The sequence below is a fragment of the Lepidochelys olivacea genome, assembly GCF_965140295.1.
Source record: "Lepidochelys olivacea isolate rLepOli2 genome assembly, chromosome: 24".
NCBI classification, from domain to species: Eukaryota; Metazoa; Chordata; order Testudines; family Cheloniidae; genus Lepidochelys; species Lepidochelys olivacea.
The window spans coordinates 15155301-15171358 of record NC_140434.1 but is presented as its reverse complement, the minus strand read 5'-3'; the positions used below and the strand labels follow the sequence as shown (position 1 = coordinate 15171358).

Below are 16058 nucleotides of genomic sequence, written 5' to 3'. Positions count from 1 at the left end.
CCAGCCAGTCCCCGCCTGGGGCCAGAGGCTATAAACGCTGCCCTATTCGAGCGGGCCTTGCAGAGCAGCCAGGGCAGCAGAGGCGAGTTCCAGATGATTTATTGTGTTTCCATCGCTTCTGAACCCGGCTCCAGGCTGGTGTCAGTAATTAGCCCCTTCGCCCCACCGGGCCCCCGGGGCCATCAGTTCTTCTCCATGGTCTCCTGGATCCAGGCTAGGTATTTGCAGATATTGGTGTAGACCCCAGGCCTGTTGGGCTGGGCGCAGGGGTGATCTCCCCAGGAAACTACGCCCTGCAGCTTTCCATTACAGACCAGGGGGCCCCCAGAGTCGCCCTGCAGAGATGTCACAGAAAAGTCATCAGTCAGCCACAGCACATGGGGCCACGGAGACGCAGCCAGGCCACGCAGAGCCACGGAGACGCAGCCCGGCCACACCATGCAGAGCCACAGAGATGCAGCCATGCCATGGAGAGCCAGGAGATGCAGCCCAAGCATGCCATGCGGTGCCATGGAGAGGCAGCCATGCCCCATGGGGCCACAGAGCAGCAGCCGCCCCACGCAGAGCCATGGAGACACAGTCATGCCACGCAGAGCCGCGGAGATGCAGCCACGCCATGCTACGGAGACAGCCCCACCGTGCCACACAGAGCCACGGCACACCATGGAGCCACTGCCATGCCAGTGTCTCCAACCCTCGTTCCCCCTCTGGCCCCAGGAGAAGCCCCCCTCACCTCGCAGGAGTCTTTGCTCCCCTCCAGTACCCCAGCACAGAGCATGTTCTCAGTCACTTTGTAGGGGTACGCGACCTCACAGATGGAGTTGGAGACGATCTTGATGTCCACGCACTGGGGGACATCAGGGTACGTCTCTGGAAGGGAAGGGGTGACAGTTTTCTACGAGGGCAGGCCAAGGCCATAGGGGAGGGAGGGTAGCATGCCCCTCAGTCCCTACCCACGGCCCCCTGCTATCCCAGCCCTGCCACCCCCCAGCTCTGCTGGTGCCCCTCACTTCTGACCCGCAGCCCCTGCTAGCCCTCCTTGGGCTGCCCCGCACAGCTCTACTGGAGCCCCTCACTCATCCCCCGCTAGCCCAGCCCTGGGCTCCACCCACCCCAGCTCTGCCAGTGCCCCTCACTCCCGACCCACAGCCCCTGCTATCCCACAGCAGGACTGGGGTCCGCTACCGGCGGGGCTGGTGATGGTGCCCCATCCCATCACGGTGCAGAGGGTCCCTGCTGGGGGGCAGCTGTCGGTCAGTGCCAGGGGCTGCACGTAGTTGGTGTAGACAGCCGGGGGTGACAGGCGGAGCAGCATGACGTCATTCTCGTAGTCCCGGCTGCCGGCGATGAGGGCGCGGAACCCGGGGTGGGGGATGATGGCCTGGGCGGCTGAGAACTGCTCGTGTCCCGAGTTCGTTTCACGGCTGTGCTCCCCCAGGCGCACCTGGATGTGACTGAGGACAGAGAACAGAGAGTCCCAGGCTGCTGGCCAGGCCCAGCCCCCGCAATCCCCAGGCCCCAGAGTCCTCCCCAGCCCCCCAACACGCAGCCCCTGCAGCCCCCAGAGTCCTTCCCAGCCCCCCAACACCCATCCCCCGCAGCCCCCCAGGCCCAAGAGTTCTCCCCATCCCTCCAACACCCAGCCCCTGCAGCCTCCCAGGCCCCAGAGTACTCCCCAACCCCTGCAGTCCCCAGCCCCAGCAACCCCCAGCCCCCCAACAGCCAGCCCCCGCAGCCCCCAGAGTCGTCCCCAGCCTCACAACCCCTGCAACCCCCAAGCCCCCCAGCCCCAACAGCCCCTGCAACCCCCCAGCCCCCAAAGCCCCCACAACACCCAGGCCCCGCAACCCCCAGTCCCCCCAGCCTCCCAAAAACCAACCCCCACAGACCCCGCAGCCCCCAGAGTCCTCCCCAGATCCCCAACACCCAGCCCCCACAGGCTCTCCAGGCCCCGCAGCCCCCAGAGTCCTCCCCAGCCCCCGCAACTCCCAGGCCCCATAGTCCTCCCCAGCCCCTACAACAACCAGCTCCCCCAGCCTCCCCGCAACCCCCATGCCCTGCGGCTCCCCCAACCCCTGCAGCCCCCCCAACAGGCCCCACAGCTCCCCAGAAGCGGCCAACAGGTCCAGCTCCTAGGCGGGGGAGCCACGGGGCTCCGCGCTCTATTCCCGCTCCGAGCACCAGCTCCACACTGCCATTGCCTGCGGTTCCCGGCCAATGGGAGCTGAGGGGCGGTGCCTGCGGGCAAGAGCAGTGCACAGAGCAGCCTGCCGTGTCTCTGCCTGTGAGCCGGACCTGCTGGCAGCTTCCGAGGCACAGCGCAGAGCCAGGACAGGCAGGGACTAGCCTGCCTTAGCCCCGCAGCACTGCTGACCGGGAGACACCCAAGGTAAGCCCGTGCCCCAACCCACTGCCCCAGCCCTGAGCCCCTGCAAACCTGGAGCTCCCTCCTGCACCCCAAACCTCTCATCCCCAGCCCTACCCCAGAGCCGGCACCCCAAGATGGAGCCCCCAACCCCCTGCCTCAGCCCAGAGTCCCCTCCCCCACCCTGAACCTCTCTGCCCCACCCCCAGCCTGCATCCCAAACTTTTCACCCCGGCCCCATCCCAGAGCCTGAACCACCAGAGGGAGCCCTCACCCCCTCCCACATCCCAATCTCCTGCCCCATCCAGTGAAAGTGAGTAAGGGTGGCGGAGAGCAAGTCACCGAGGGAGGGGGGATGTAGTGAGTGGGGGGCAGGGCCTCAGCGAAGGAGTGGGGCTAGGATGTTTGGTTTTTTTCTATTAGAAAGTTGGCAGCCTTCCCAGGCCCCTAGCCCCTCCCAACGCTCTGCAACCCCCAGGTCTCAGAGTCCACCCCAGCCCATAAACCCCGAGGCCCCAGGCCCAACAGGCCCCGCAGCCCCCGCAGCCTCCCCTCAGACCCTACAGCCCCCCCCACTGCAGCTCCGCAAATCCCACAGCCCCCTCCAGCTCTGACTCAGCCCCCCTCTCCCCCCCCACTGACCCCACTGATCTCCCTGCACCACAACTGCCGCTCCAGCTCTCTCTCAGCCCTCCTTCCTCACCCAGATCTTAGTCATCCCTGCAGGTCTCACAGAGTGAAATGCACTCTTGGCTGTTGGGACAGCGACTGCCGCCAGTGACCCCCAACCAGTAACCCTTCCTGCCTACCCTCTTACCAACCACCTTCCAACTGACCCACCTACTAACCTACCTCCCTACACACCTACCTTCCTACCAACCTACCTTCTGCCTGACCCCCCTACCAACCTACCTCCCTGCCCTCTTACCCCCCTACCAACCTACCTTCCCACTGACCCACCTCCCTACCAACCTACCTCCCTACCCTCTTACCTCCCTACACACCTACCTTCCTACCAACCTACCTTCTGCCTGACCTCCCTACCAACCTACCTCCCTGCCCTCTTACCCCCCTACCAACCTACCTTCCCACTGACCCACCTACCTCCCTACACTCCTACCTCCCTGCCCTCTTACCCCCCTACCAACCTACCTTCCCACTGACCCACCTCCCTACCAACCTACCTCCCTACCCTCTTACCTCCCTACACACCTACCTTCCTACCAACCTACCTTCTGCCTGACCTCCCTACCAACCTACCTCCCTGCCCTCTTACCCCCCTACCAACCTACCTTCCCACTGACCCACCTACCTCCCTACACTCCTACCTCCTTACCAACCTACCTTCCCACTGACCCACCTCCCTACCAACCTACCTCCCTACCCTCTTACCTCCCTACACACCTACCTTCCTACCAACCTACCTTCTGCCTGACCCACCTACCAACCTACCTCCCTGCCCTCTTACCCCCCTACCAACCTACCTTCCCACTGACCCACCTACCTCCCTACACTCCTACCTCCTTACCAACCTACCTTCCCACTGACCCACCTCCCTACCAACCTACCTCCCTACCCTCTTACCTCCCTACACACCTACCTTCCTACCAACCTACCTTCTGCCTGACCCACCTACCAACCTACCTCCCTGCCCTCTTACCCCCCTACCAACCTACCTTCCCACTGACCCACCTACCTCCCTACACGCCTACCTCCCTACCAACCTACCTTCCCACTGACCCACCTCCCTACCAACCTACCTCCCTACCCTCTTACCTCCCTACCAACCTACCTTCCCACTGACCCACCTACCTCCCTACCCTTTTACCTCCTTACCTCTCTACCAACCTACCTCCCATCTGACCCACCTACTTGCCCACTTACCTTCTATAAAAAGAAAAGGAGTACTTGTGGCACCTTACAGACTAACCAACACGGCTGTTACTCTGTTACCTTCTATCTATCTATCCCTGTACACACCTCAAAATCTATGTATCATCTCTCCATCCCCATACACACTGCAGTCAATAGATAGATAGATAGATGATGGGTGTGTACGGGACTGGCTGCGTATGGGCCTGGTGGAGAGATGATGGGTGTGTATGGGGCTGGGTAGAGGGATGATGGGTGTGTTTGGGGCTGGCTGTGTAGGGGCCTGGTAGAGGGATGATGGGTGTCTATGGGGCTGGTAGAGGGATGATGGGTGTCCATGGGGCTGGCTGTGTATGGGGCTGGTAGAGGGATGATGGGTGTCAATGGGGCTGGCTGTGTACGGGGCTGGGTAGCCAGCTCTCCCGTGCCCTTTGGGGGTCACTGTAGCCCCAGGAGTGCTGTGCTGGGGCGTGGGTTCAATCCCAGCTGGGACGCTGCATGGAGAATTGATGGGTATATTGGGGTGTCCCAAGCTGAGCCTCTGCACAGAGCAGCTCCCCCCACCTGCCCACCCAGGCCCCGCTCCCTTCGCCCCACCTCCTTCCCCCACCCCTCTGCCTTGCCCCCCACCTCAACTTGCAGTGGGCGGCAGTGAGCACCCAGTCCCGGTTCAGCAGGATGCCGGAGCAGTAGTGTTGGTCAAAGTAGTAGAGGAGAACCAGCCAGGGGTGCCCCAACTCTGGGCACTCGGTACCCCCAATGATCCGATCTTCTCGGGGAGAGGCTGCAGGGTGGGAGGGGCAGAGATCAGTGGGGGGTGGAGATGGCAACGGGGCTACGGCCCATTGACCCCAGCTAGGATCTGGCCCCATTGACTCCAACGGGGCTATGGCCCATTGACCCCAGCTGGGATCTGGCCCCATTGACTCCAATGGGGCTACGGCCCATTGACCCCAGCTGGGATCTGGCCCCATTGACTCCAATGGGGCTACGGCCCATTGACCCCAGCTGGGATCTGGCCCCATTGACTCCAACGGGGCTACGGCCCATTGACCCCAGCTGGGATCTGGCCCCATTGACTCCAGCGGGGCTATGGCCCATTGACCCCAGCTGGGATCTGGCCCCATTGACTCCAACGGGGCTACGGCCCATTGACCCCAGCTGGGATCTGGCCCCATTGACTCCAACGGGGCTACGGCCCATTGACCCCAGCTGGGATCTGGCCCTATTGACTCCAACGGGGCTACGGCCCATTGACCCCAGCTGGGATCTGGCCCCATTGACTCCAGCGGCTACGGCTGATTCACGTTACACAGAAGAGATTCTCATGTAGGCACTCAAGCAAGCACACACACACACTGTGTGGCTCACACAAAGACCATCCGGACACAGCGCACTCTGCCCGCCTCCCAGATCCGCTCAGCTCGGTGGGAATACACAGACCGGGGGGATGACCGCCCCGTACTGCATCCCGCCCACACTGCACACCCTCAGCCACCCATACAGCAATGACACACACCCGCATGCAGACAGATGCAACACCTGTGCACACGGGTACGGACACAGACCCAGCAATGCTCACCCGTGGTAGGCCACACGCGGAAGCAGGCCACCTGCTCCTATGTACGTGCTCCTTTAAACCCGTGCAGACATAGGCACCCCCAGCGGTGCACACACACCCCCCCCACACACCCACCCACACCCCCACACCCATCCCCACACCCATCCCCACACCCACACCCACCCACACCCACACACCCAGGTGAGGTGGCACGTTCCCCGTACACCTGCCCCCGCTACACACTCCTCTGTGAACACACAGCCGCTCTTACACGTGCACACGCGGATTGAAAACACACCGTTACCCATGCTTATGCAAACACGTCCACACACAGCATTCCCCACACATATGCAACATCCCCCCCCGCCCCCCCTTCACGCGGAAAGGACACGCGCACCTTGCACAGCTCGCCCGTGCGCACCCAGACCGGCAGGCCACGGCAATCTGCACGCTCATATGCACACGCACAACGCTCGTGCATGCTCACACCCGCATGCGTCCCCCCCCCACGCGCACACGATCACAACACCCCTCCACAACCCTGCACGCACACACATACGTGCTCACACGCGTGCACACGCACAGCCAGGCCCTCACCTGCGGGCAGCAGCAGCAGCAGCAGCGCGAAGCCGGCCCGCTTCATGGCGAGCAGGGCAGCAGGTGCTCAAGCTTGGCCGTTCCCATGCACTTTACGCCTAGGGCGGGGGGCTGGTGGTCAATGATTAATGGGTCATGAGGAAACAGCCGCCCCCCCACGGTGCCCTGGCTTGTTTGGACACCGCAAAGGTCACGCGGCAGGTGGCAAATTCTCACCCCCCCCCCCCCAGCCTTCCCCGCTGGGCACCCCTTGGAGGAAGTGCGCAGCCACCGCTCTGAAGCTCACCTGAGCAGCACGTGCTCAGCCCATCCTCCCAACCTGCTCCTGAGCCAGCCAGTCCCCCGCCCTGGGGCCGGATCAGAGCCAGGGCCCCCTAGAGGGGAAAGGCCCCATGTCCCATTCCCTGCCCTCCCGAGCCAGCCAGTCCCCTGCCCTGGGGCCGGATCAGAGCCAGGGCCCCCTAGAGGGGAAAGGCCCCATGTCCCATTCCCTGCCCTCCTGAGCCAGCCAGTCCCCCGTCAGAGCCGGCGCCCCCTAGAGGGGAAAGGCCCCGTGTCCCATTCCCCACCCCCTGGAGCCAATCAGAGCCGGGGCCCCCTAGAGGGGAAAGGCCCTGTGTCCCATTCCCCACCCCCTGGAGCCAATCAGAGCTGGCGCCCCCTAGAGGGGAAAGGCCCCGTGTCCCATTCCCCACCCCCCGGAGCCAGCCAGGCCCCTGCCCTGGGGTCGGATCAGGGCCGGGGCCCCCTAGAGGGGAAAGGCCCCGTGTCCCATTCCCCACCCCCCGGAGCCAGCCAGTCCCCTGCCCTGGGGCCGGATCAGAGCCAGGGCCCCCTAGAGGGGAAAGGCCCCGTGTCCCATTCCCCACCCCCTGGAGCCAGCCAGGCCCCTGCCCTGGGGTCAGATCAGAGCTGGGGCCCCCTAGAGGGGAAAGGCCCCGTGTCCCATTCCCCACCCCCTGGAGCCAGCCAGGCCCCTGCCCTGGGGTCAGATCAGAGCTGGGGCCCCCTAGAGGGGAAAGGCCCCATGTCCCATTCCCTGCCCTCCTGAGCCAGCCAGTCCCCCGCCCTGGGGCCGGATCAGAGCCGGCGCCCCCTAGAGGGGAAAGGCCCCGTGTCCCATTCCCCACCCCCCGGAGCCAGCCAGTCCCCCGCCCTGGGGCTGGATCAGAGCCGGGGCCCCCTAGAGGGGAAAGGCCCCGTGTCCCATTCCCCACCCCCCAGAGCCAGCCAGGTTTTCTCAGAAACCACGTCACTGCGCAGCTATTCTGGAGCAGCTGCTCTCATGGCTCCTTTGTCAACACGGCCAAGGCCCTTCGCATTCCTCCCGCCTGGCACGGGGAGCCCCGTCCCAGGCACTACAGGAGAGGCAGCCCTGGTCCCTCCTCCAGGCCTCTCCACGGCTTAGCAGTGGATGGCACAGGGTGTGGGGCTGTGTCAGCTGGGCTCTGCCATGTGGCCCCCATTCCATGGACCCATGTACTGGGTTAGCAGGGGGTGGGGGGGAGCCAGGACTCCTGGGTTCTCTCCCCAACTCTGGGTGGGGAGTGGGGTCTAGTAGTTGGAGTAGGGGGGGCTGGGAGTCAGGACTCCTGGGTTCTATACTGGGCTCTGCCTCTGCCTCCCCATGCCTCAGTTTCCCCATCAGTCACATCCCATTCTTTTCTAAAGTGCTCTGAGCTCTGCAGAGGGCCAGCACTATATAAGCCCTGGGTATTATTACTGCAATGCTACCTCAATGAGCTGGAGCCCGGCCTACGTATCCGACATATTCTATCCAGGGACATGGCGTGCCTAACCCTACAGAGGGTGGGGACAGGGACAGAACCTAGGAAATCACATGGGAAGGATGGTCCAGCGGTTAGAGTGGTGCTCGATTTCCAGCTCTGTCTCCGTGAGGTAGTGGACAAGTGTCTGAGCCTCCATTGCCCAGCTGTGAAATGGGTGTGGATTGAGTTACCGCTGTAATAGGAGCTCGGTAGGTACCTCAGAGAGGCGGCCTGCATTGCCGGCAGGGGGGATTGAACCTGCGGCCTCTCGATCGAAGACCATGAGTAAGGCTACGATTTGGTCACTTCCAGCGACCTCCGTGACCTCAGTCTGCGGCAGTCGGGAGCTCTGGCGGCCCCTGGGCCATTGTAGGCGGCGGGGGGACCCCCAAGCTCCTGGCTGCCATGGGTGGTGGGGGGACCCCTGGAGCTCCAGCACCCAACCCATGGGGGCAGTCCTAGCCATGGTGCAGCTACCCAATGCAGGCAGTGTGGGGACCCACAGATCCCCATTTTGTCACGGATATTTTTTGGGAAAGGCACGGCCAGGTCATGGCTTCTGAGAATTTTTCTTTATTGCCCGTGTCCTGGCGGTGACTTTTCCGAAAAATATCTCGGAAAAAATCTCAGCCCTAACCAGGAGCCTGTGTTTGCTAGCGAAGCTTCTAGCTCTGCATGTCTCCCAGCTGCCACCAGGGGGAGTAGAGTGTCACTGTGCATCCCAGCCCCAGGCTCTAACCCACTGTTACCATGCAGGGGTGGGGATAGAACCCAGGAGTCCTGCCTCCGAGCCCCAACTCTAACCTGGACCCCAGCCTAACCACTAGACCCCACTCCCCTCCCAGAGCTGGGGATAGAACCCAGGAGTCCTGGCTCCCAGACGCGCCCCTCCCCCCCGCTCTAACCACTAGACCCCACTCCCCTCCCAGAGCTGGGGATGGGACCCAGGAGTCCTGCTGTGATGAAAATGGGAGTTGTTGGTGCTATTTTTATGCACTCTCTGTATGACTTTGTGCTGATCCCCTTGGCATTGTGGCCTGTTGGGGTGAGGGGGGATAATTGATGGGCTACTTAGGACATGGGAGATCAGGTTCAATTTCGGGGAGCACTCCTCCATCAGAGTTCCCTGGCTGATCACCATGCCAGGCACGGCTGGTGTGTCCCTTCGGCGCTGTGGGGGGACGTCTACATTTCGACCACAGCCCTGAGGCTGGCCTGGGGCAGCCGGCTCGGGCTCCCAGGCCTCGGCCTGCGGGGGCATGACGTTGCAGTGCGGACATCCGGGATTTGGGCTGCAACACGGGCCCTGGGTCTCCTCCCCCCTCCTGGGGGGGTCTCTGATCCTGAGCCCCAGCCCAAGCCTGACTGTCCAGGCTGCAAATTCATAGCCCCCCCAGCCTGAGCCCTGCACCTGCCGAGTCTGCCGAGGGGTTGGCATTACAGTGCAGACGTCCCCTAGCCCCCCATGTTACCCCCCACTGCCTTGGGGCCCTCCTGCAATTGCATGGCTTGCAGGTGCCTCATGCTAGCTCTGGGAGCGCTTGCTGGGGGCAAGCGAACGGGACAGAGTGAGAGAAAGAGAGCGGAGCTGGGCATGGCTCAGTGGTGCCCTGGCGCCGGCCAGGCTGAATTCTGCCTTCCCCGTTCCTCTCGCTGCTGCAGGCCAGGGGATGAAGTGATTGTTCCCTTGTTGGGAAAAGGCTGCCTGGGGTCACTGCCAATTCCGATCAGAGCCTGGCACCCTGGAGGGGTGGGGCAGACTTCTGCCCGAGGCTGGCATGGCGGGAAACCCTGGGGCCCAAAGGTCCAGTTTGGGAGTTGTGCTCACAGAGTTGTGCCCTGGGGTCCAGTAGGCCTCAGGGCATGCCCAGGAGATAGGGGCATAGACCAGATCCTGTGAATGTGAGATGCCTGTCTTCCATCCCCCCCTGCTCTAACCACTAGACCCCTGTCACGGAGTCCCTGGGTGATGCTCTGGAACTGCTCCCCATGAAGCCAGGCAGGACTCTGGGGAAGTCTCCTTTCTGGGAGCAGCCTGTCTTCAGGACACACAGCTCACCCAGCTCCACCTTCCTGGGTCTGACCTCGGAGCATTCAGCCTCCTCTGCCCACAGCAAGTCCGCCCAGGCGGGGTCCTGGGGAAGCCAGAGGGTCCTGACCCCCAACTCCGCAGTCAGACGTGACTCTCAATCAGCCAGTAAAACAGAGGTTTATTAGACGACAGGAACACGGTCTAAAACAGAGCTTGTAGGTGCAGAGAACTGGACCCCTCAGCTGGGTCCATTTTGGGGGGCAGGGAGCCAGACAACCCCGTCTGCACTTCACTCCACGTCCCCAGCCAGCCCCAAACTGAAACTCCCTCCAGCCCCTCCTCCTCTGGGCTTTGCCCCTGTTCCGGGCCAGGAGATCACCAGATTCCTTTGTTCTCCCACCCTTTAGCTCTCACCTTGCGGGGGGGGAAGGGCCCGGCCATCAGTCGCCAGAAAACAGGGTGTTGGCCATTCTCGTGTCCAAACCCCTGCACACACCTGCCCTCTAGGGCTCTGCAATGATCATACACCCTTATCCCACCACCTAGATACTTAAGAAGTGCATAGGGGAAACTGAGGCACCCCACACTATTCAGAGGAAACATTAAGAACAGTCCCACTTCGTCACAACCCCCCTCCCCTCCCCAAGCCAGGGATAGAACCCAGGAGTCCTAGCTCCCAGCCCTCGCTGCTCTAACCGCTAGACCCCCTCTCCTCCCATAGGTGGGGATGGCACCCACATATTCTGCCCCCTAGGCTGGGCATGACTGTGACAGCCACTACCCCGTGGCTCCACTCACAACTTAATTGTTCCCAGCTGCCAGCATCCGTCCTGGCTGGCTGAGCCAGTTTGCAACACCTTGGTCCCACTTGCCCCACTCGGGGGGGGGGGTGTTGCTCCCCTATTCTTGGAGGCCGTGACCCTGTTTGCAACACGGCTGAGTCACCGAGCCCTACAGACTCACCCTGAGTGCTGCCTGTCACCTGGCATCCACTCTGCTGCCTCCGACCCAGGCCTGGCCCCATCTCGGCTCCGCCTCCCCATCCCTTTGCTGAGTGCAGCGACCCCCGCCCCAGAGGTCCAGCCACACCTGCAGGGGCCACTGGAGCCCAATTTACCAGCACCCCACTGTGCAGAGCGCTGTATGTTATTAGGTGTATTACAGTAGCATGCAGGAACCCCAGTCATGGACAGAGACACCCCTGCCCCCCAGTTGTGCTCGGCGCTGTACGTTATCATTGCTCTTTATTAGACATATTACAGTAGTGCCTAGGCACCCATTGTGCTAGGTGCTGCCCATTATTAGGTGTTGTGACAAAGTTCCTGCTCTACCTTGGTGGGTCTTGCGCTTATTGGGGGATTTGCTCGCCTTGGAGCTTCACGGCAGCCCTCAGCTTGGCTGTTTTTCTGAACCCACAGTCCAGGTTGACTCCTCCTGTGTCTGACCAGAAGTTGGGAGGATTTTAGGGGGAACCCGGGCCCGCCCTCTACTCCGGGTTCCAGCCCAGGGCCCTGTGGAATGCAGCTGTCTAGAGTGCCTCCTGGAACAGCTCGGTGACAGCTACAACTCCCTGGGCTACTTCCCCATGGCCTCCTCCCAACCCCTTCTTTATCCTCGCCATAGGACCTTCCTCCTGGTGTCTGATAATGCTTGAACACCTCAGTCCTCCAACAGTCCGCGTTCTCACTCTCAGCTCCTAGTGCCCCTTGCTCCCAGCTCCTCACACGCACCCCACAAACTGGGGTGAGCTCCTTTTTAAAACCCAGGTGCCCTGATTAGCCTGCCTTAATTGATTATAGCAGCTTCTTGATTGACTGCAGGTGTTCTAATCAGCCTGTCTTAATTGTCTCCAGAAGGTTCCTGATTGGTCTGGACCCTTCCCTGTTAAGGAGCCGGAATCGTTCTTCACTCGCTCCTGAGCTATTTGCTTTCCTTTCTTTCCTAAAGCCCCCCGGCCCGGATTTTTCACACTTTTCCTTTTGCTTAGTTTCCCCCCCCGCGTTTGGGCCGGACGCTTTGTTTTTTTGGTTTCGTTTTTTCCCGTTTTTTTGAGCTGCGTCAGTGTGCTGGCCGGTCGCCAGCACCCCCCCCCCCCCGATGCCTGCTTTTGGACTTTGCTCCTTGCTTACTTGAAACCCCCGGAGGAGGGGGGGAGGACTGCCAACCTGCTGTCCGGAGAGGGGAGTGGACCCCCCCAGACCCAGCTGTTTTGCTTTTTGCCTGGACTTTTTCCGAGAGCCTTGGGACAGAGCCAACAGCTGTAGCAGACGCCAGAGGCCGGAGAACTCCCGGGCAGCTATGAATCATCGTGGAGAGAGGCCGTAAGACTGAGGGATTTCTTTTGAATTTCTACCCTCGGGGGGGGGAGTTGACTGCATTTCAGCTGCGCCTGCGGCGGCACAGGGGTGTAGCAGGGAGCTACCCCCAGATCCATCGGTGCCCCCAACCCCCCCCACCACTATTACAACTATCACGGCCCCCGCTGCTTCGTCCCTGCTGGCAATCTGCCATCTGCCTTCGGATCCAGCTGTTTGCTTTGGACTTTGCCTTTTGGACCAGGCATAACAACCAACCAAGCGAGACTCTTTGGACACTTGTGGTGGGTTGTCCTCCCCCCACCCCCCCCCCCGGATTGTTTACCCCATAGCCTACCCCTACTACCGGACCCCGATTTTTGCCCCCCCCCCCTCCCAGTGTTTCCCTGTCTCTCCCTGCTTACAATGGCAGAGAAGGAGGGACGCAAGGCCCCTCCACCGAAATTGGTTGCCCCTTCCCCATCTACCCTCCTGCCCACCCCTCAAGATTTCCCCACCGCCTCCATTGTTAGAACCCCTGCCACCGCCCCCGCTGGGGCATCGGCAGTGGGAGGCACCGGGGCGATTACTACTGCTGCTCTGGTTCCTGCCCCACTAGATTCTAGGAACGCCCCCCCAGTTAGACGGAAAAATCGAAGCGGGCCAAAAGGGAAGGGCCCCGCTAATGCCGCTGGACCCTCCGTGGCAGAGGCCGCCCCCACCACAGTGGCCTCGTCATCGATCGCGGCACCCCTCCCAGCTGTTCCCTCCACCAGCTCTGCGACCATCCCTCCCCCGGCCCCCAGGACGTATGCCCGGGTGGCGACAGGCCCCCCCTCACCTGCCGCCTCCTCATCTCGCCCTCCCACTGCCTCCGCTGCCATTACCAGTAGTCGGGGCCCTCTTCCCGCCCTGACCAGGAAGCACGGTGTTCGTTGCCTCTTAGTACCCGCCTCGCCCCACGTGGAGGCATACGTGCAGGCGTTGGCGAAAGTGGTAGGACCCATGGCCATTGTGGCGGCCTCCAAGATGTATGGGAAGGTCGTTCTCTTTCTGGCCTCGGAGACTGCCGCCCAGGAGGCGGTGGAGAAGGGCCTAGTGGTGGGGGGGGTGTTTCTCCCCCTAGAACCGCTAGAAGATCTGGGCGTTCGCTTCGTCCTCACCTCCGTTCCTCCCTTTTTACCTAATGTTGCCCTGTTACCTGCTCTTTCTGCCCTGGGGAAGCTTGTTTCTGTTATTAGCCCTCTCCCGTTAGGCTGCAAGGACCCCGCCCTCCGTCACGTCCTATCGTTCCGCCGGCAAGTGCAGATTTTACTGCCGGCGGGGGTGCGTGACGGAGAGGCGCTCGAGGGGTCCTTCCTAGTTCCCTACCAGGGAGCCCGCTATAGGGTCTTTTATTCCACCGGAGAGGCCCGGTGCTACCTCTGCCGCTCGGCAGGGCATGTCCGCAGGGACTGCCCTTTGGCCCGGGGGAGAGGGGCACCTGAGACCCCCGAGACCCGGCGGGATATCGGCCCTGTTGTTGCCGACACCCCTGGCCACCCGGCACCCGACACCACCCCCCCTCCCACCCGATCCACCGCTGCCCCCGTCCGGGCCCAAGAGGCACCCCTCCAACAACGCCCGGGCGACCACGGGAGTCCCACTCTTGCCGTAACCACCTCGGCAGAGCCTATGGAGGGGGGTGTGGCAAAGCTTTTACCGGGTGCAGGAGAGGGCTCGCCCCAAGGAGAACCCCCCGCCCCTAATGCTGCCTTACCGCTACCCCCCCAAACCCCTGAACCTCTGCCTCCGCGCCCCGCTCCGTCCCCTGCTACTCAACCCCCGGACGACGCCATGGAGGGCTGGACTGTAGTCCAGGGGAAGCGAGGCAAGCGGAGGGCTCGAGCCCCGCTGCATTCATCTGACGCGGAAGCCCCCCGGAAGACCAGGAAGGGAGGTACCGACCCTGAGCCTCCCGCCTCGGCCACGAGTGAGATCCATTCGCTGGTGTCGGGAGGTGAAGATAGACCAGCATTGGAGGGTGGAATCCCCCCTCCGCGGGGGACCCTCCCCTCCGAAGCCCCGGGGGAAGCCCCTTCTAACCAGATACCACCTGAACTCCCAACGAACCCCGACGTGACCGCCGAGGCGGGCCCTAGCGGAGAGGCCCCTGGGGTGGTGGGAGTTGGCCTCTCCTCTGTGTACGCAGAGATTGAAGCCCTGGATTTGACCCCGGTCACCCAGGGAGGGGATGATTTACTGCCGGCCGGCCTCGATTTGGGCAATCTCACCCCAGGCCCCCTCTCCCCATGCCCTTTCCCCCTGACTGCCTTTCCGGGTGAGCACCCCACGGAAAGTGGTTTACCGCCTGGGGCCATGGCTGCCACGACCACCCCGGAGCCAGTACCTAGCATTCCTCGGAGCCCCCTCCCTTGCCCCTTCACCCCCGACCCTGCTCGGGAGGCGCCTTCTTTTCGCTGTGCGCCTCCTGAAGCCCAGGGCCTTACCTCTGCCCCTGCCCCCACCCCTATTCCGGTTCAGTCTCCCTCCTCCTGCAAGGCTACCGCCGCCCCTGGGGTTATTTCTTTTCCGCCTTTTGCAGATTCCCCCCAGGGAGCAGTCTTTATGTTTTCTAGTTGCGACTCCCCAGGAGTTGCACCTTTCCCCCTGCCATCCCCGTCCGCCCCAAGGCACGAGATGGAGTTAATAACCCCAGCCTGTCAGACACCCCGTCGGCGGTCCGCACCCTGCCTACCCGCCTTAGCGGACCACGAAGCTGCATCAAAAGCCCCACCAGGGACTGCTCTGGGAGTTGTAACCCTACCCCCCCATGAGCTGCAGCATGCATTACGGGAGTTCTTGAAACGATGCCGTGGTGCCCGCGATAGGGCACAGCTGGCTCTCCAGCAATGGGGGGACTTTGATCGACTCCTTCGGGCCGCGAGAGCCCTTATGAGGGAGGGTAGAGGGCAAGGGAGGGGCGGTGCCGCGGCCTACGAGCGGGCCCGCAGCTTCCGGAAAGAGTTACTTACTCACGGGATGGGACACGGGTTGCTACGCGACCCGCCGGGGGCCATGAGTACCCCCACCCCTGAGAACTCCCCACCCCCCCAGCCCTCCGCATGACACCTCTCATCATTGTAACCCTGAACACCAGGGGCTGTAGGATGGCTCTCCGCAGGTCCCAGGTGCTCTCCTACCTTCGGGAGGGGAGGTACTCTGTGGTTTTCCTGCAGGAGACCCACACGGACCCAACCGCCGAGGATAGGTGGCGGCTGGAATGGGGGGACGGGGTATACTTTAGCCACTGCACGGCTTGGCAAGCTGGAGTGGCGACCCTGTTCTCCCCCACCCTGCGGCCCGAGGTGCTCGGAGTCACTGAGGCCGTGCCGGGCCACTTGTTGCACCTCCGAGTTCGTTTGGAGGGGCTCGTGGTCAATTTTGTTAATATCTATGCCCCGCAAGTGAGCTCACAGCGGCCGCAATTTTACCAGCAGGTGTCCGAATTTCTCGACACCCTGGATTCACACGAGTGCCTGATCCTGGGAGGGGACTTTAACACCACCCTCGAGGAACGGGACCGCTC

At 62.5% G+C, this 16058-nt stretch overlaps 2 protein-coding genes across 2 annotated transcripts in view; one reads left to right on the top strand and one right to left on the bottom strand.

The window, feature by feature from the left end:
* Positions 1–82: 82 nt before the first annotated feature.
* On the bottom strand, positions 83–6505 carry LOC311512558 (trypsin-3-like). The gene is made up of 5 exons (XM_084613831.1): positions 6396–6505; positions 4868–5021; positions 1186–1454; positions 734–870; positions 83–335 (listed from the first exon to the last, which is right to left on the bottom strand). The coding sequence occupies exons 1-5, from the start codon at positions 6439–6441 to the stop codon at positions 183–185; spliced, it is 759 nt and encodes a 252-aa protein (XP_084469957.1). The 5' UTR covers positions 6442–6505; the 3' UTR covers positions 83–182.
* A 5788-nt stretch (positions 6506–12293) lies between these two features.
* LOC311512559 (trypsin-like) overlaps positions 12294–16058 on the top strand; it is a 31731-nt gene continuing 27966 nt past the window's right edge. Inside the window, exon 1 of the mRNA XM_084613832.1 lies at positions 12294–12795. The gene's annotated coding sequence lies outside the window, so the exon portion shown is untranslated. The remainder of the gene's footprint in view (positions 12796–16058) is intronic.